Here is an 18,673-nt window from a genome sequence, read left to right as displayed (position 1 = left end):
TTGGAGCCACAGACCTGCAGGGGGATCCTGGACTCCTGCCCAAAATTGTGGGTGCCAGCCCAGAGGGCAGGGACCCAAGGAAGGGAAAACCCACTCAGGGTTTGCCAGAGGCGCTGCTGGGAGCAGGTTCCATCCTGTGCCTGCAGATCCCAGAGCAGCATCTCCCCCAGCAGATCCCCCAGCAGATCCCACAGCAGATCTCCCCCAGCAGATCCCACAGCAGAATCTCCCCCAGCAGATCCCACAGCAGCATCTCCCCCAGCAGATCCCAGAGCAGATCCCCCAGCAGATCCCCCAGCAGATCCCCCAGCAGATCCCAAAGCAGATCCCCCAGCAGATCCCCCAGCAGATCCCACAGCATCATCTCCCAGCAGATCCCCCAGCAGATCCCCCAGCAGATCCCACAGCAGATCCCACAGCAGATCCCCCAGCAGATCCCACAGCAGATCCCCCAGCAGATCCCCCAGCAGATCCCCCAGCAGATCCCCCAGCAGATCCCACAGCATCATCTCCCAGCAGATCCCCCAGCAGATCCCCCAGCAGATCCCACAGCAGATCCCCCAGCAGATCCCACAGCAGATCCCCCAGCAGATCCCCCAGCAGATCCCCCAGCAGATCCCCCAGCAGATCCCACAGCAGATCCCCCAGCAGATCCCACAGCAGATCCCCCAGCAGATCCCACAGCAGATCCCCCAGCAGATCCCACAGCAGATCCCCCAGCAGATCCCCCAGCATCTCCCCCAGCAGATCCCACAGCAGATCCCCCAGCAGATCCCACAGCAGATCCCACAGCAGATCCCCCAGGAGCCCCCAGACCCTCCTGGGAAGGTGCAGCTGCCCAGCTCCTCGCAGGTGTGGGTGCAAGCAGCTCAGCAGGAGAGCTGCAGGAAGGGCAGGGGGTTTGCAGCCCTTTTGCTCAGAGCAGACAGAAACCTTCCAGCTCTTTCTGCTGCCACCCAGTTCTTGTTCCCTCCTGCCACTCCCTTTCCCATTGGAAGCTTTCCACGGCTCTGCCCGTGGTGCCACTCTCGGGTCTCCGCTCCATCCCTGCCGGCTGCAGCCAGGAAAACACAGCCCAGCCCCTCTCCCTGAGCTCTGCAGGGGGAACCTGGAGGCTGTCTGAGCCCCACCAGGGCTTTGGGGTGAGCAGGTGGCTTGGCTGGGCTCAACAATCCCAATTCCCTTTGCTCTTCTCCTAAAATTGTCTGAAAAATCCCAATTCTCGTTGCCTTTTCTCCTAAAATTGGTTCAACAATCCCAATTTCCGTTGCCTTTTCTCCTATTTGGCTCAACAATCCAAATTCCTTTGCCTTTTCTCCTAAAATTATCTGAAAAATCACAATTCCTTTTACCTTTTCTCCTAAAATTGGCTCAACAATCCCAATTCTCGTTGCCTTTTCTCCTAAAATTGGCTCAACAATCCCAATTCTCCTTGCCTTTTCTCCTAAAATCAGCTCAACAATCCCAATTTTTGTTGCCTTTTCTCCTAAAATTGGCTCAACAATCCAAATTCCTTTGCCTTTTCTCCTAAAATTATCTGAAAAATCACAATTCCTTTTACCTTTTCTCCTAAAATTGGCTCAAAAATCACAATTCCTTTTGCCTTTTCTCCTAAAATTGTCTGAACAATCCCAGTTCTCATTGCCTTTTCTCCTAAAATTGGCTCAACAATCCCAATTCCTTTGCCTTTTCTCCTAAAATTGGCTCAACAATCCCAATTTTCGTTGCCTTTCCTCCTAAAATTGGCTCAACAATCCCAATTCTCATCACCTTTTCTCCTGAAAGAGAAGAATTGGGGTTGGAAAAGATGAGAGAGTTGGGGTTGTGCAGGCTGGAGAAGTGAAGCTTCGTGGTGACATCATTGTGGCCTTGCAGGGCCTGAGGGAGCTGACAGGAAAGATGGAGAGAGATTTTGGACAGGGGATGGAGGGACAGGACAAGGGGAATGGAATAAGACTGATGGAGGGCAGGGATAGATGGGATTTCGGGAAAAATCCTTCCCTGTGAGGGTGGGGAGGGGCTGGGATGGAATTCCCAGAGCAGCTGTGGCTGCCCCTGAACCCCTGGAATATCCAAGGCCAGGTTGGACAGGGCTGGGAGCAGCCTGGGACAGTGGGAGGTGATCCATGGCAGGGCTGGGAGGGGATTTTAGGGTCCCTTTCAACCCAGATTTTGGGGTTTTATCTGATCTGACTCCCCACTAAAATCCAAAGGATGTCCTCGAGAGCCTCCTGCTCACGAGCAAGATCCATAACCAGAGGTTCTAAAACCAGAAGAGGTTTTAAACTTGGTTTAAAAAAAAAAAACAACAGAGGTTTTAAACTTGGTTTAAAACCACCAAGATCTCCTCACCCTGCTGTGTTCATCCTGATTTTGGAAAATTTGGCACTGAGCAGCTGGAGCTGGAAGGGAGAGAATGAAAGTGCAGTCCCACACTTGTGTGTGAGCTGCTGGCTCTTAACCCTTTTCCTTCCAGGAATTGTCAACATCCCCAGGGCAGCTCCAGAAGTTCTCACAGCTCTGGCAAGTTTTGTTAACCATTAGCTGCCTTTCCCTGGAGACAGCCAAAAATGGGAGCTGTGGGAGAGCAGCAGATCCCTGGGAGATGGATGGGGACATCTCAGCTTTAGGGAAGTGTCACTGCTTGGTCACTTTGATCACTCACACTAATTCCTCCTCATTAATCTGAACGTTCCTCCTCATTAATTTGAAAATTTCTCCTCATTAATCTGAAAATTCCTTCCAATTAATCTGAAAATTCTTCCTCGTTAATCTGAAGATTCCTCCTCATTAATTTGGAAATTCCTCCTGGTTAATCTGAAAATTCCTCCTCATTAATCTGAAAATTCCTTCCCATTAATTCGAAAACTCCTTCCCATTAATGTGAAAATTCCTCCTTGTTCATCAAAATTCCTTCTCAATAACATGAAAATTCCTCCTCATTAATCTGAAAATTCCTTCCCATTAATCTGAAAATTCCTCCTCATTAATTTGAAAACTCCTTCCCATTAATGTGAAAATTCCTCCTTGTTCATCTGAAAATTCCTTTTCCATAACCTGAAAATTCCTCCTCATGAACCTGAAAATTCCTCCTTGTTAATCTGCAAATTCCTCTTAGTTAATCTGAAAATTTCTTCCCATTAATCTGAATATTCTTCCTCATTAATCTAAAAATTCCTCCTCATTAATCTGAAAATTCCTCCTCATTAATCTGAACATTCCTTCCCATTAATCTGAAAATTACTCCTCATTCATCTGAAAATTCCTCCTCGTTCATCTGAAAATTCCTCCTCATTCATCTGAAAATTCTTCCACATAAATCTGAAAATTCTTTCCCATTAGTCTGAAAATTCCTCCTCGTTAACCTGAACATTCCTTCTCATAAATCTTCTTTGTTCATCTGAAAATTCCTCCTCATTATTTTGAAAATTCCTTCCCATTATTGTGAAAATTCCTCCTTGTTCATCTGAAAATTCCTTCCCATTAATCTGAAAATTCTTTCTCATTAATCTAAAAATTCCTCTTCAATAATCTAAAAATTCCTCTTCAATAATCTGAAAATTCCTCCTCATTAATCTGAAAATTCCTCCTCGTTAATTAGAAAATTCCCTCTCATTAATCTGAAACCACCTCCCCAGTGCTGTCTGAGCACTAAGCTGATTGATGGCTTGAGAAGGAAAAATATGGAATATTGCTGTGTGACAGACCATGCCAGATGTGCCTGACATTCAGTGCATTTCTGGAAGATTCTCCACAATCTTGGGTCCCTGCATGGTGCTGGACCTGCCTGATTGGAGAAAGCAGGGAATGTGCCAGGTGCACATTAAATATCAGAGGAACATTTCCTGAACATCTGAAGGCCTTTGACCCTGCTCTGAGAGCTCCCTTCTTACCAACAGCACATTTTATTGGGTCTGAAAGTTCAGCTGGGAGCTAAAGATGCTTTAAATTAGGCACCTTCATTTGGTGAGAAGCGAGCCACAGGGAATGGAGCCTTGGAAAGGAGTTTTCCTTGGCAGAATCTGTGGGTTGCTGTTGGATTGGGAGTTTGATACAGCTCCTGCTAGAAGTGGGTTTCTGTTTGGAATTTGGTAATTCAGGATTTCTTCACCTTGCTCCCCATATTCCCCCCCTGCAGCAGCAAGAATTTCATATATATATATATAAATATATTTATTTTTTTCCAAAATACAGTGACTGGCTGGTGATTTCCCTTCTGGATAAGCCTAACCAAGGCAGCCTGAGATCTGAAATGAAGATTTTGGACACAAAATATACACTTACAGATGTGGTTGGGGGGTGTGAGTTCCACTCTTCTCAGGCACACAAAGCCTAAATTCAATTTCCTCTGCCCAATTCATCCCTCCCATGGACAAACTCATATTTTTTTCCAGCAGAACTGCACATCTGTGGATCCCATTTGCTTGCAAATCTGTTTATTTGCTCTCCCAAGTCTTATCAAAGGTGCAAGCTTCTCCCAGTGGAATTTTCCCAGGATTTGCCCATTCCCTGTGTGACCAAGGTGGGTTCATTTTCCCTTGGAGATCCCAGCATTAGTCCTATAAAGATCCAGTTCGTGCCTAAACCCCAGGAGGTTACTGGGAATGGGGAAACCACCTTTTCCTGAGGAATTTCTTCCAGTTGACTTCATGGTTAGGGAAGAAAGGCAAACTCATGCCAGTTTACATGCGTGGAAATGGTGAGACCCAAAAAAATAAAAGCCCGGCGTGTTATTTATGGCATTTCTTCTCCTCTTGTGGAAAGCTTCGGTTCCCCCAGCCCGTGTTTTCTTTGCAAGTACAATACAATTAAGCCATTTTCAGCTGGCAATAAAATCCTTGAGAACCAAAGCAGATTTGGCCACTTGAAGAGATGAGGACTAATGCAATCTGATAATTAGGTCCTTTCAGCGCCAAGACAGAAAAAGCAATTTAATAACGTCTCCCCTGGAGTGAGACAGGGGCTGAAGCCTCTGCTCCAAGGTCTGGGCCTGCCACACAACTCCCAAATTTCCTTCCAGGGGGAATCTGCAGGCTGAGGGACAGGGGTGGCTGTGGTGATAAGTGAGGGGAGAACCGCGATGGAAAAAGGGGAGAAAAATCCTCGAATGTTCTTCCTTCCCAGAGCCCTTCCTCTCCCTCTGTACCATTTTCTTTTTTTTCCTGCAGATAAAGAGTCTTGCCTTGAAAATCTCTCGGCCCATGACCATTTCACCTGGCTTTTCTGATATTTCAGTGAGAGATTTCTGAGGCAAGGCTGGGTGAGGACTGGAAAACCATTCAAGGAGAGAAGGAAAAGGAACCCCTCACTCAGCGCTCAGGGTTAAGTTTTCAGCTGTCTCACCCTCTTTGTCCTGGCTTGTTACAACAGGAAAGGGTTTTTTAGAAACTTCTCTCGTAACTTCAGCTTCCCTGTTTGGAAGTTTGGAAGGCAGGCAGCCCCGTTATGGTTTTCATTATCTGTGCAATAGGTTGAGAATCGATATTTCATTCAGAGAAGAGCTCTCTGGGCAGAGCTGCCCCGACTCTGGGAAAGCTGTGGAACGGTGCTGATGGATCTGCTCTGCCCTGCCTCATGTGAAATGCTGAATGGCTGAGTAAGCCTTACTCATCTGGGCAGATAAATCTGTAGTAGGGCTGGATTTTTTATCAGCCTCTTCTCATGAGTAAAGGCTGAGTAAGAGGCTGCAAAGCCGTGCTGCAGTCTGGAATATCTCCGAGGTTTTGCCCAGGGAATTGTTGCACCCACACCCCAGCAGAGCATCTCGCAGCAGGAGGGGATCACAGCTCTTTATTTCACTGACACGTAGATGGGCAAATGTTGGCACTCTGGTTCCAGCTCCTGCCATTCCAACAGGCAAATACTTTGAACTGTTGCTATTTTAGCAGTTCACAAAGAGAGACATGAGGGATATTTTTTCTCTGATACAGATACATGAACTGAGCCCGTGTCTTTCAAACCCTGTGGATTTAACGATCTTCCTCTCACTAACTGGATAACTAATTGCAGTCATCCCCCTTATAGATTTCACTTCCCAGACCCATCACCCATAAGTTTTGGACTTCTCTTCCCCCTTCAGACGAACAGAACCACCCAAGAACAACTCCCAACCAGCGCGATTGCCCAACTCGCCAGATTGCCCAACTCGCAGAAGCGCTGGTCCCTGCTTCCCCCTCCCCAGCGCGTCAATCCTGCTCCTCCTGCGCTCACAAATGTGGCGCTGGTGAACCAGCTGCCCTCGGCCGTTGTGTTTATTGCTGCAACAATGCGGCACTTCCTCACCGGGGCTGCGGGAACTCGGCAAACACCGGCGGTGCCAGGCGCGGCACTCGGTGGGATGGAGCGGCAGCAGCGCGGGGAGCCTGCTCCTGGAGCCTCTGCCAGGCCCGGAGAGAGCATTTGGGCAAAGCTTTTCCACCCAGAGCTCATGGCAGACTTGGAAACTTAGCAAACAAATGAGGAGGAGGAGGAGGAGAGTTTAAGCAACGAGGAGCGACTGCAGGGCGCTGGCACTGCTGTGGAAAGTAAGGAATCATATTTACAGCCTGCTCTGGACATTGTAAGGAGCTCTCTGGAGGCCGTGCCGCTTGGAGCAGTCCATCCCTCAGCAGCTCCTGGCCGCTGCCTTTCCCGGGAGCATGCCCAGCTCTCGTTTTTGGGTGTTCCAGGGGCTGCTGTCGCAGTGCTGGGAGCAATTCAAGGTGTTTGTGGCAATTCCTCAAGGCTGGGGGGCTCTGCCTCCCTGCATTCAGCAGTCACCTTGTTTTTCCAGCACACCACGGGCTCCGCCGTGGATTTCAGCTGTTGTCCCTCCCCAGGGCAGGGACAGTGTCCTGCTGCGGACACCTGCCCTGGAACCCAACCCCCCTGCACTGTCCAGCAGAGCCGGGGCTTGGCAAACTTCAGGCTGTGCTTACAAGGCTGTTTTTGTTCCTGCAAGGCTCCCGGCCAGGCATTTCATCTTTATTTTCTTTGTCTTAGGCCACGTCCACTGTAGGAAGGACAAGCTGTTAAAAATCATTTGGATTTCTGCTTATTTCAACCCTGGCCAGCCTGACCGAGCTGCCACAGGTGACTCAGGGAGCAAAGCCGTGGATCCCATGCCCTGCAGCCAGGCTCGTCCTTCCCTTGCTTCCAGCCTTGCTCCAAAAGATCTTAGCCCGGGGATCGAAGCTCTGGTTTGGGAAGGGATGTTTCATTTAGTTAAAGAGAGGGATTTTCGGTTTGGGTGCTGTGCTGTGCTCGCCTGGCTTCGGGAGTCTGGGATGGGACACCCTGCACCTTAGCATTTCCCCTCACTAAAATAAAGAAAGGGACAAAAGGAAGGAAACTTTTCTGTCTCCCGTATTTTTTCTCACTGCCGGGGCCTCGGCCATCAGCCCAAAACACGGGAACAGGAGCGAGCGGGCGGCCGGCTCCCGCACGGGACCATCCCAAACTCCCGGCGAAGTCCCGCAAAAGCCTTTATCTCTGCCGAGGGAGGGTGAGGGCATGCCGGCGGCAGGTGCCGGGTGCCCGGGAGCGCAAGCGGAGCGTCCCGGAGCCGCGGAACGAACCCGCAGCGGCGCTGCCTCCCCGCAGCGCGGCCGTGCCCGTTCCGCAGCGCGGTTTCTCCCGGGAGTCTCCGCACCGGGAACCCGCGGACCTGGCGCCTTCTCCTGGTCCCTCTGCACCGGGTAACCCGCCGCCTTCTCCGGGGACCCTTTACTCCGCACACCGGGGGTCCCGGGGACCCGGCGGAGACCCTCCGCACGGGGATTCGGGGACCCGGCGCTCCTCCCGGGACACTCGGCACCGAGTACCCGTGGACCCGGGACCCTCCGCAGAGGGGGCCTGGTGCCTTCTCCTGGCACCCTCTGCACCGGGCACCCGGGGATCCTCTGCTCCGCGGACCCGGGGACCCGGTGCCTTCTCCCGGGACCCTCCGCAGAGGGGACTCGGGGACCCGGGTGCCTTCTCCCCGGGACCCTCCGCACCGGGGATCCCAGGATTCAGGGACCCGGCGCCTTCTCCTGGCACCCTTTGCACCGAGGATCCGAGGACCCTCCGCACCAGGGACCCGGGAATCCAGGGACCTGCTGCCTTCTCCCGGGATCCTCCGCACCGGGAACCGGAGGAGCCTCCGCAGCGGGCACCGGGGGACCCAGCGCCTTCTCCCGGGCCCCTCCTGGCAGCGGGAACCGCGGCTCCGTGCGCCGCTCCGGAGCATCCCCGCTCCGTTCCCGGAGCATCCCCGCTCCGCTCCGGCCCCGCCGCTCCCGGTCCCGCTGCGAGGCCCCGCCCCCCGAGCCCCGCCCCGTGCTGTGATTGGCCGCGGCCGCGCGGGGGGCGTGTCCGGCGGGGCCGTATTAAACGTGCCATGGCCGCCCGCAAAAAGGGGCCGCGGGCGGGCGGGAGCGCAGTGCGAGCGGAGCGGGCACCGGGCACGGCCTCGCCACGGATCTTACCCCTTCTCCGCACCGGCACCTCCCTGGCGGCCGCCGCAGGTAAGAATCGCCTCCTTCCCCGCGTCTCCCCCCGCCTCCCCGAGGAGCGGAGGCGATGCGCGGCACGCGCGCTGTCGCGATACCCCCGCGATAAAAGCGTCGGCCGCCTGCGGCTTGGAGAAGAGGGGAACTCCTGCGTTTCTCACGGAGCTATTCTCAGCGCCTAAAATAATTCGATAGGTATGGCTGGAGCGCCCGAGCATCTGCTTGCAGCATCTGTTTGTGCTCATAACTTTCCATGCACCAGCTGCTCCCCCCCTTTTTTCCCCCCTCTCGGGATATTTTATCCTGGGGAAGGGCTGGAAGTTCGCATGACAACTCCGCGTCGCACAAAGAGCACCGCTCCATCCCTTCGCCTTCTTCTCGCCTGTTGTTTCCCGCACGGAGAGAGGGCAGAAGCGGCGAGTCTCGGCACTCGGGTGCGTGGGTTTGAGCGCCCGGGATGGTTTGGAGGGGTGTGAAATGAACCTGTAGCTTCATTCATCGGCATGGTGCAAACGGGAGGGCTTCTTTCTTTTTGACCGTCCTGCCAAAAAAATGGGAAGCAGGAAAAAAAACCAAAACAAAAAGCATTTGGGGAAGGCAGCGAGGAGCTGTATTGTTTCAGCTTAGCTCATGACAGCGAAAGGAAAAAATACTGATAAGCAAAGGCAGATGGATTTGGGGGGTCAGTGACCGGGGCGGGGACTGCTGGGGACCCGCAGGTGCCGCTGGGGACCCGCAGGTGCCGCTGGCCCGGCTCGAGCCGCAGCTCTGTCCCCGCAGCTCTGTCGCCACCCCGCACTTGTCTCCGTGGCTCAGCCTTACCTTTACACTTGTTTGCTTTTCCATCCTCGCAGCCGGTGCTCCGCGTACACCCCCTGGTGATGGCTGCTCCGCTCGGAGCTGTTTTGTCCCCAGCTACAAACACCGCGTCTCCTTGGCAGGACGGCAGATGCGAGCGCCACTTGTCCTTCCCTTTCTCCTATTTCTTCGCACCCATTTCCCCGCATCATGTGCTCTCTTTTAATTTTTCCTCCCCCCCGCCCGCTGCCTGTCGCCGAAGGTCGGATCCTTCTCCCGAAGGCAGCTCCGCGTAACTTGAGTCGCGGCCGGAGCAGCGGAGGAGCCCTGGGGAATGACTTTTAAGGAGAAAGGTTACAGAGGTGGCCGTGCCCGGCTGCGAGGGAGCAGGAATGTGGGAACAGGCTTGGCCGCTGCTTTGTTCTGCTTTCCGAGGGCAGCAGGGAGGGCGCTTGGCTGAGGTGCTGCTGGTGCTCTCTTGGCAACATGTGCCCGGCTGGCTCCGCAGGGCTCGGTGGCGTCAGCCGGGGAATAACCGCTCCGAGCGCTGCCTGCTGCTCCTCTCTACCCCTCCCCTGCTCCTCTGCCCTCCGGAGTTATCCCTCGGTCTTTAACCTTTGCCCGAATTCCCCTCCTGCTGTGCCTTGCGATGTGCGCGTCCTTCCCCAGGGAAGGTCTGCGGGGCGATGCCCGGGGGAAGGTGAAGGTTTGGGCTCCTCATCGCGGCATTTCCCCAAATGCTGGCTCAGAAATGCTGCAGATGCAGCACAGCCCCGTTGTCCTCGCTCCTGCAAGCATCCCCTCGCAGCAGAGTCAGCCAGGCTCTCCCATCCCACCTCATCCCTTCTCAGTAATCCCGTGTCCCTGTCACTGCTGGTAATTCCAAGCTGTGTTGTTTGTCTTCCCTTCCAGGAGGAAAGATCACCTAGACTAATAATAATAATAATAAACATAGTAATAATAATCATAACACACCTGGTGATGATTGAATTCACAGCTCTGTGTCTGGCTGCACTGCACTGGGCCCAGTTAGGCAGATACTGGAAATCCTGGGCTGGGTTGGTGGTGCTGGGTTGGCTCCCTCTGCCCAGTGAGGATTGCAGGGCTGCTCCCACACCAGCCTGGAATTTTTGGTGCTGGTGCTGGTGCTGGGGTGGAATGAGGGGCAGCAGCGTTGCCCAGCCTTTGAGCAGCAGGTGGATTGGCACAAGAAGTAGCAGCATTCGTTTTTCCTGCTGCTTTCTTCTTGGGGTTTTTGGGGAGCTTTTGGTGGAAGTGGTGGTGAGGGTCGGGGTGAGCACGGAGCAGGTGCTGGGGCAGGCCAGTGGGTGCACAGGGCACTCCACAGGACCTGTATTTCCACGAGCAGGTGTGAGATCAGCCCCTCTGGCTGATCCCTGTGCCTGGTGCTGCCCCTGCTCCCATCCCACCCATCCCATCCTCCCTGCCCCAGCGCTCGCAGGAAGAGAGGCAGTTTGTGCTGGAAAAGCAGGCAGACAGCTCTGCTGCCCTGGACTGTGCCAGAGCTTTGTGCTGTGAGCTTCCAGCAGGTTCCAGAGCTGCCCCCAGGCTCACCCCGAGGTTTTGGGGTCCTTGGAACCAAAGGGGTGCAGCTGCACTCCCACAGCACAGCCAGCGAGGAGGGATCCGGGCAAAGGGCAGGAGGGAAGGGGTGCTCAGTCCTGCAGGGGAGGAATGAGACAAATTCGGGTCCCAAACTTGTAAATGCAGCCACAGGACGCTGGTGTTAGGATTTCAGGGATTCGTGGGATCCAAACAAGTGTCCTCAGGTCAAGACTTTCATGGGAGAAGCTGTGTATTCAGAGTTGCAGCTTATCTTTCCCTCCACCAAAAGTTTTCATCTAAAATCCAGGAAAGAAAAGGGAAAAAAGCAAACTCCAGAATGAACTGTTTCCTAGGCTGTGTGTTTCCATCAGCTTGGAACAAACCAGGCTTTGACTGTGGAAGTCGAACATGACTGTGATTATAGGATGTGGTTTGTGAGAGTGATCGATTTGCAGAGCAGTGCAATGGCTTTTCAAGAAGTTTTTTTATGTGGGATGTATTAACAGTAATTTCACTTCCCCGCCGTGTTCAGGTTTCTAATAAAAGTGGGGTTTTGGCCAAAACAAATCATTTAAGTGAGCGTTTAAAGAATTCTTTTGTATTTTTGAGCCCGATATCCTGGTGGGAATGAGAAACCCTGGGAACAAAAAGGTGTGAGAGAGGGGAAAAAGTGGATCCTTACACAGCGGAGGCAAGACAGTTGTAAAAGTCAGAATAAGTGCCCAGAATAAGCACGAGGGCAGCTCCACCAGAAGTGTTCAGTGCTGAGAGCTGCACTCAGAGGGGCATTACAGAACCCAGGAGCTGCCAAAATGTCTTGTCTGAGCTGAAGTCACAGATGACTAATCTTGGCAAGGAGGCATCGGGACACATTCTTGCACAACAAACAGGAGCGAGGGGGAAAGAGGAGGTGAAAGTAAACCCTGAGGAGATCCTGGAGGGAAAAGCAGCCTGCACACACAGCTGATGATGTTGCTGTTTGTCACCTGCTCTTTTCCTAACAAGTGTTCGCTGAGCTCAAGCCTCTGTAATGTGGCTGAAGGATGTGGGAGGGCTTGAGGAGTTGTTTGAAATCGCTCAAGTTTTTGGAGCACGTCGGGCTGGGCTTTTGGGGCTGCTGTTGATGGGAAAGGAGATAACATCTCCAGCTGTTGGGAGATTCCAGTCAGAGAAGAGCCGAGGTCCTGCTGGGCAGGGGTTGCGCTCCGCAGCGCCTGCAGCTTTGTTGGCTTTTGGACGAACTCAGATGAGTTTTGATAACATTAATTTAGGAAGAGTGCCGTGGTTTAATCTCCTGCTACTGTAAATGGTTCTGGAGCCTCCCGTGCCGTGCCAAAGGGACAGCAGACATTCCTCTCCACCTGGGTTCGGCTTTATTCCCTCCGTGGGCCATGTGTGGCTGGAGCAGTTGCTTTAATGCATCTCTTCTCCTCTGCAGTATTTCAATTCCATTTCCTGATATGCAGTACACGACTTAATGGATGACGCACTTGTTAAAAGCTAGACCTGGGTCTAAGCCAGACCTCCCTGAAACAAGTTTTTGGTGCCTTCTCCCCGCAGGAAGGAGATTTTGTAGCTTTTCTGCTGAGTCTTGGCTGGTGACATTTCAGACTCACGGGACCCTCGGGGCTGTGACCCGCTGGAGATGGAAGGGGCTGCCCTGGGCTCCCGAGGGGAAGGTGCTGGGACTCGCTCCTAAAGGCGTTAGGAAGGCACTCAGCTGATCCTGCTCGGTTTTAACTGGTGGCTTTAGCAGGAGCAGATGAGAGGTTTGAAAGGTTTAATTGTTTTTGTACAACTTACGCCAAACTTGAGCGTGAAAACTACAGAGATCCCGGCAGGTTTATGGAGGTTGGGGAGAAGCTACTGCAGCCCCTGTTCTTGAAATTTGTTGAGAATGCACAACTCCTTCTGTTAGCTTAATTAAAACAATTGCATGTGATTTAATTTCACGTAATCACCACTATCTGCACTTCCCAAGTTTATTCCCTGCCTCCACCTTCCCTTTTACTCTCTGCTCACTGCTTTGTCACGGGTCAGACAGTCCACGAGACACATCATTAGTTGCTACAAACCACTTCAGCATTTGTGTTTGAACAGAAGGATGTTCAAGCGAGTTGTTTGTTTCAAAATAAGCAGAAATCTCAGTTATAAATAGCAGAGAGATCCTTTGCGTGCCCAGCTTTAAAGTGAATATCGCTCAGGCTGGTGTGACACGTTCCCTTCGGGAAGGGCAATTCCTTCCTTGCAGTAACCACGTGTGACCCCTGTCCATGCACAGCTGGGAACGTTGAGCATCGCTGAAAATATCTTTAAGAAAGAGGAAACTTCCTGCAGGCCCACAGGTGTCACTCTCCTTGATCCCCTGTGCTTTTCCTCCAGGATCTAAAGTGCCATTTCTCTTTCTCTTGCAGACCATGCCCTCTCTATGACGGTGGCTTGCTGAGCCCACCCTGCATGCCAGAAGAGCGTCCTTGGTTGATCCGAGGGCTTCTGGGGACTCCGGCCTCCGCCCGCTTTTTCCGCGTGTGTGTGTTCCTGTAGAACTTTCAAAACTGTTTCTCCAAAGGGTTTTGCAGAAACTCAGACTGTTTTCTAAAGCAGAAGCACCTCAGTCCCCGGCAGTAGTGATGGGCAGCGTGCGAACCAACCGCTACAGCATCGTGTCTTCGGAGGAGGACGGCATGAAGCTGTCCACCATGGCCGTGGCCAACGGCTTCGGCAACGGCAAGGGCAAGGTCCACACCCGGCAGCAGTGCCGGAGCCGCTTCGTCAAGAAGGACGGACACTGCAACGTCCAGTTCATCAACGTGGGCGAGAAGGGGCAGCGCTACCTGGCCGACATCTTCACCACGTGTGTGGACATTCGCTGGAGGTGGATGCTGGTGATCTTCTGCCTGACTTTCATCCTCTCCTGGCTTTTTTTTGGCTGTGTGTTTTGGTTGATTGCGCTGTTGCACGGGGATCTGGAGAACCAAGAGAACAGCAAGCCTTGCGTGTCTCAGGTGAGCAGCTTCACCGCAGCCTTCCTGTTCTCCATCGAGACCCAGACCACGATCGGCTACGGCTTCAGGTGCGTCACCGACGAGTGTCCCATCGCCGTGTTCATGGTGGTTTTCCAGTCCATCGTGGGCTGCATCATCGATGCCTTCATCATTGGCGCCGTCATGGCAAAGATGGCTAAGCCAAAAAAGAGGAACGAAACTCTGGTCTTCAGCCACAACGCCGTGGTGGCCATGAGGGACGGGAAGCTGTGCCTGATGTGGCGCGTGGGGAACCTGAGGAAAAGCCACTTGGTGGAGGCGCACGTGCGGGCGCAGCTCCTGAAATCCAGGATCACGTCGGAAGGGGAGTACATCCCCCTGGATCAGATCGACATCAACGTGGGCTTCGACAGCGGCATCGACCGCATCTTCCTGGTGTCGCCCATTACGATAGTGCACGAGATCGACGAGGACAGCCCCCTGTACGACCTGAGCAAACAGGACATGGACAATGCCGACTTCGAGATCGTGGTCATCTTGGAGGGCATGGTGGAGGCCACCGCCATGACCACGCAGTGCCGCAGCTCGTACCTGGCCAACGAGATCCTCTGGGGCCACCGCTACGAGCCCGTGCTCTTCGAAGAGAAGAACTACTACAAGGTGGACTACTCGAGGTTCCACAAAACGTACGAAGTGCCCAACACACCCATCTGCAGTGCCAGGGACTTAGCGGAGAAGAAATACATCCTCTCCAACGCCAACTCCTTCTGCTACGAGAACGAGGTGGCCCTCAGCAGCAAGGAGGAGGACGAGATCGACACGGGGGTGCCCGAGAGCATGAGCACGGACACCCACCCGGACATGGAGCACCACAACCAGGCGGGGGTGCCCCTGGAGCCGCGGCCGCTGCGGCGGGAGTCGGAGATATGACTGGCAGGCTCTGCCTCTCCTGCGGGGCTGGAAGGACAAACCCCCACCGTGTCCGTCGGGCAAGGGCTCGTTGACCTGAGAAGTTGGCCCGGAAGAGTTTGCAGACAACGGTACTGTGGAAGAGTGGTGTGAAGGCAGCAGACCCGAGGAACCCAGGCTGGTTTTAGGGCTGTCCTCAGAGGAGGGACGACAGGAAATGAACTCTAAACACAAAGCACTAAACATGTCTAAGTATGAACAGAAGGCACATATGTTGTAGAATAAATTATGTATATATTTTTTTACAAAACTTGAACTTGCAGGCAAGCTTTGGTTGGGTTATTATTATTTTTTGTTTTCAACTTTTTCCAGAATGCTTCTCTCTAGGGAACAAGAATGTTTTTAATGGCATAACAAAGGCAAGAATCTGCCTTATTATTATTATTATAATTATTTTTTAAAAAGCTGCTGCTAACTACATGAACACAAATGGTTATTTTTGTTGCAGTGTAGTTTTTATTTTCTCTTGTGTAATTTAAAAAGAAAAAAAAAAACAAACAGTCAAGTGTTGAACTTTTTGGGTTGAAAAGCTCATGATCAGTTCAGAGAGGCCAATGTTGCCAGAAAGTTTAAACTCCTTTTGAGGCCAGTAGTTGATAGCTAGAATCAATTTCTCTCTTTCCAATTACATAAGGGGCATTATGTAATATCAGGCCAATCAGTAGCCTCCAGCAAAATTATGATTTTTTTGGGGGGAGAATTTAATTCTCTGTCTAAAGGAAAAACGAGACAAAAGATATGTATGCATAGGAAAAAGTACTAAGTTCAAACTACCTAAGTGGATACCAAAGAAAATGCACAGTTTTGCACAGTGGAGTTTATTTAAAAAAAAAAAAGAAAAAAAAAAGGAAAAAAAAAAAAGGAACAGGCTGCTTTAAACAACAACAACAACAAAAATCAAACCTCAGACACTTCTTTGGTTTTGACTTTTTTCTTTTTTTTTTTTTTTTTCTTTTCTTTTTAAGACCTTTATTTTGCACCTTATTCTAAAGGCTTGAGGCTCGGATCTAAAGCAAGCTGGGCCTTCTCCTCTTTCCCCCTGCTCTTCTGTGGGGGGAATAAAATCCCTCTTTTCTTGTAGGAGAAAAAAAATCAGTTGGGGGAAGCAAACCAGCATCATCTGTGTGTCCTCCCTGGCCTGCCCCAGCTCTGAGCAGAGGACCTTTCCCTGAAACTGTGCCATGGACACGTTGTGGAGCTGCTGGCTGATGCCAGAGGCTGCTGGAGCTCGGCCACGGATGAGCCAAGCAGCAGAGAAGTCCCCAGAAGAGTTTTTTGAGGAGGAAGGAAGAGGAGGAAAGGAAAGGGCCTTGGCAGCACAGCGCTCAGGAGTGGCAGAGGGATGTTTTGTGCAAAAAGCTTCTCTTCGGCAGGGCAGGGGTGTGAGGGAGGTGGATTTCCATCTGGTGGAGAGAGGGATTCTTTGGGGAGGACGAGGCTGCAAAGGGAGCTCCATCTCCTCCCTCCATCCCTCCCCACTCAGAGGGTGACACTCACCCATCACTCATCACCAAGCAGATTTTGTCACCTTCAGCGAAGCTCTGGCGGTGTTTTGGCTCCTTCACCCAGAAGGATTTAAATTCTCTGTGCCTCTAAGCTCGAGGAGACAGCAAAGCTGTGCTTGGCCCCTGCTCCTGGGGGCGGTGGGGATGGCAGTCCCAGGTGACTCTTGCAGTATTGGATCACTGTATGCCATTAAAAAACAGCTTGTTCTAGGTCTGGTGTCTTCTGCACACGATATCTGTGAGGGCCCCTGGCAGCCCTGCTGGAAGAAATGCCTGCAATGAACTGGTTTCTGATAAGATGCTATCCACAGGGTTGGAAACTGGGGGAATTCCGTGGTGTAAACACAGATTTGGCTCCTGGAGAGGGCAGAGGATGAAGTGCAAGTCCTGAGGCTGTTGCTGGTGCGGGAGGATGGAAGAGGAAGGGGAAGGGTGGACATTTAAAGGTGGTCTGGTTGCAGTTTCTGGGTCAACTGTGGTGGAGACAAAGGGGTGCTGCTAGTGCTGCTGAGGGTGATGTTCCTGCAGAAGGAGGAAAACCAAACCAAAGAGTGATCAGTGACACAGAGAGGGCACGGAAACACCGTGGGGAAAGGGGGGCTGAGCAGCAGAAAGGGGGCCTGGTCTCAGATCAGCGTCCCCCAGGTGCACAGAGCTCCCACTAAATGATACTTGAGATATTGGAGAGGGATGAGAGATGGGGGGAGGATGGAAAATTCAGGATTTGTCTCATTTCTTTGACACACAAGAAATCCAGAGAGTTTTAAAAAAAATAAAAATCCCCTCCCTTTTAACATTTCTGGTGCAGAGGTTTTGGGTTTGTTTGTTTTCTTTTTTTTTTTCTTTTTTTTTCTTCTTTCTTGTTTGTTTGTTTTGTTTTTCAAGTCGGTTTTTCAGAAATATTTTTAAAAATTGTACATTTTATAAAGTTTATCAAGTATTTTCATATTTAAAGCCAAATGTAAATAGAAGTCTGTAAAGGAGGACAAGGAGAAGACAACGAAAAGGCCACAAAAAAAAAACTATCAATTCAGCTCAGCAGTCTCAGCTCACTAGGACTAGATGCTACAGGTTAGCATGATTTTTAGCAAATTACTTGCAAGCCTTATAGGATTCCTAATGCTCTGAACTTCTCTTTATTTATTTTTTAAGCATGGACTTTTCATTTGAGAACACGTTCTAGTTCCTGGCGTTTTTGCAGAGCTCCCAGCGCCGTGTGGAGGGGGTGTGCAGGTGTAATCCATTGCTAATCTCTGCTTGTTCTTGCTTTCCCAACCCTTTGTCTTTGCCCAGGGAATCCCACATTTCAGCCCTGGCTCTGGGAAGCTGCTGGGAAGAGCCCTGCAATTGGTCCCCATCCCCTTTTTCCCATCAATTTTGGCTTTCTCACCAGCAAATTGGAGTAATAATTAAAAAAATATATATTTTTAAGGACTAGACAATGACTGACAGCTTTCCTTCAGCTCCCGTTGATCGTGGGCCAAGCTTAGGCTGACTTTAAACCTTGAACTTTAAACCTTGAATTTTAAACCTTGAACTTTAAACCTTACATTTTAAACCATACATTTCAAACCTTACATTTGAAACTTTAAACTGACGGAGCTCTACCCACAGCCTCCCCCAGGCCTGGGTCCAGCCTCTTTATCCAGGATAAATTGGCTGCCCCAGCTCACACGGAAGCTTTTATCCTGTCTTTTGCTTAGGGGCTGGGGGGGAATATGTTATTTCTGCCCTTCCCTGAAAATACTTGAATGAGACACATTGTCTGACCCATAATTCTGTGTACAGTGACAGGAGCAGAGGTGGCTGGGGATGCTTCCCTCCCTCTGTGTGAGCTCTCCTGGGTTAAGTGGCCAGGGTAGGAATCCTCCCTCATTAGCTGGCTTTAATTAATTGAATTTCACCCTCCCGTGTTAGGGGAAGCCCTTGGAAAAAGACAAAGGGTTCAGATATTTAATTTGTTCTCTTAGGTTTCCTTTTCATGATGGATTACACAAGGTAAAACTGAGAAGTACTGTAATGTCTTTAATTCTGGCTGCTCACCACACTGTGGAGTAGAAGGTGCTGCATAGTTACCACCCCACAGCCCATCAGAAGCTGATTTTGTAAGGACTTTTTTTGGCCTGCAGCTCTTGTAAGACGAACAATCTCGGCATCTGACAGTTTGTCCATGACTATTTTCCTGTTTGCAGCCTTTTTGTATCAAAGTCTTCCTAATGTACTGCACAAATTGTGGATTGTACAGATTTTTATATATTATGTCTTATTTTATTATTTCTAAATAAATAATGAAAAAAATGCAAAAAAAAAAAAAATCGAGGATGAGCTCGGTGTGTGCAGCCTGTGTGTGTAAGAGGAGGGAGGGTCTGGAGGGGGATGT

The 18,673-nt window shown here is 51.2% G+C and overlaps 2 protein-coding genes across 2 annotated transcripts; both read left to right on the top strand.

The window, feature by feature from the left end:
* Nucleotides 1-5,201: 5,201 nt before the first annotated feature.
* Nucleotides 5,202-10,149, top strand: LOC311161188 (uncharacterized protein; the record flags this gene model as incomplete). The annotated part of the gene is made up of 5 exons (XM_084218538.1): nucleotides 5,202-5,234; nucleotides 6,080-6,332; nucleotides 6,982-7,071; nucleotides 7,489-8,905; nucleotides 9,326-10,149. The coding sequence occupies 4 exons, from the start codon at nucleotides 5,202-5,204 to the stop codon at nucleotides 8,664-8,666; spliced, it is 1,554 nt and encodes a 517-aa protein (XP_084074664.1). The 3' UTR covers nucleotides 8,667-8,905; nucleotides 9,326-10,149.
* On the top strand, nucleotides 8,384-18,469 carry KCNJ2 (potassium inwardly rectifying channel subfamily J member 2). Its single transcript, XM_084218203.1, has 2 exons — nucleotides 8,384-8,486; nucleotides 13,250-18,469. Exon 2 carries the CDS (start codon nucleotides 13,466-13,468, stop codon nucleotides 14,747-14,749), a length of 1,284 nt encoding a protein of 427 aa, XP_084074329.1. The 5' UTR covers nucleotides 8,384-8,486; nucleotides 13,250-13,465; the 3' UTR covers nucleotides 14,750-18,469.
* The last annotated feature ends 204 nt before the right edge of the window (nucleotides 18,470-18,673 follow it).

Source organism: Fringilla coelebs (assembly GCF_963513975.1).
Source record: "Fringilla coelebs genome assembly, chromosome: 19".
NCBI lineage: Eukaryota > Metazoa > Chordata > Aves > Passeriformes > Fringillidae > Fringilla > Fringilla coelebs.
This window is presented reverse-complemented; position numbering and strand designations above follow the sequence as displayed.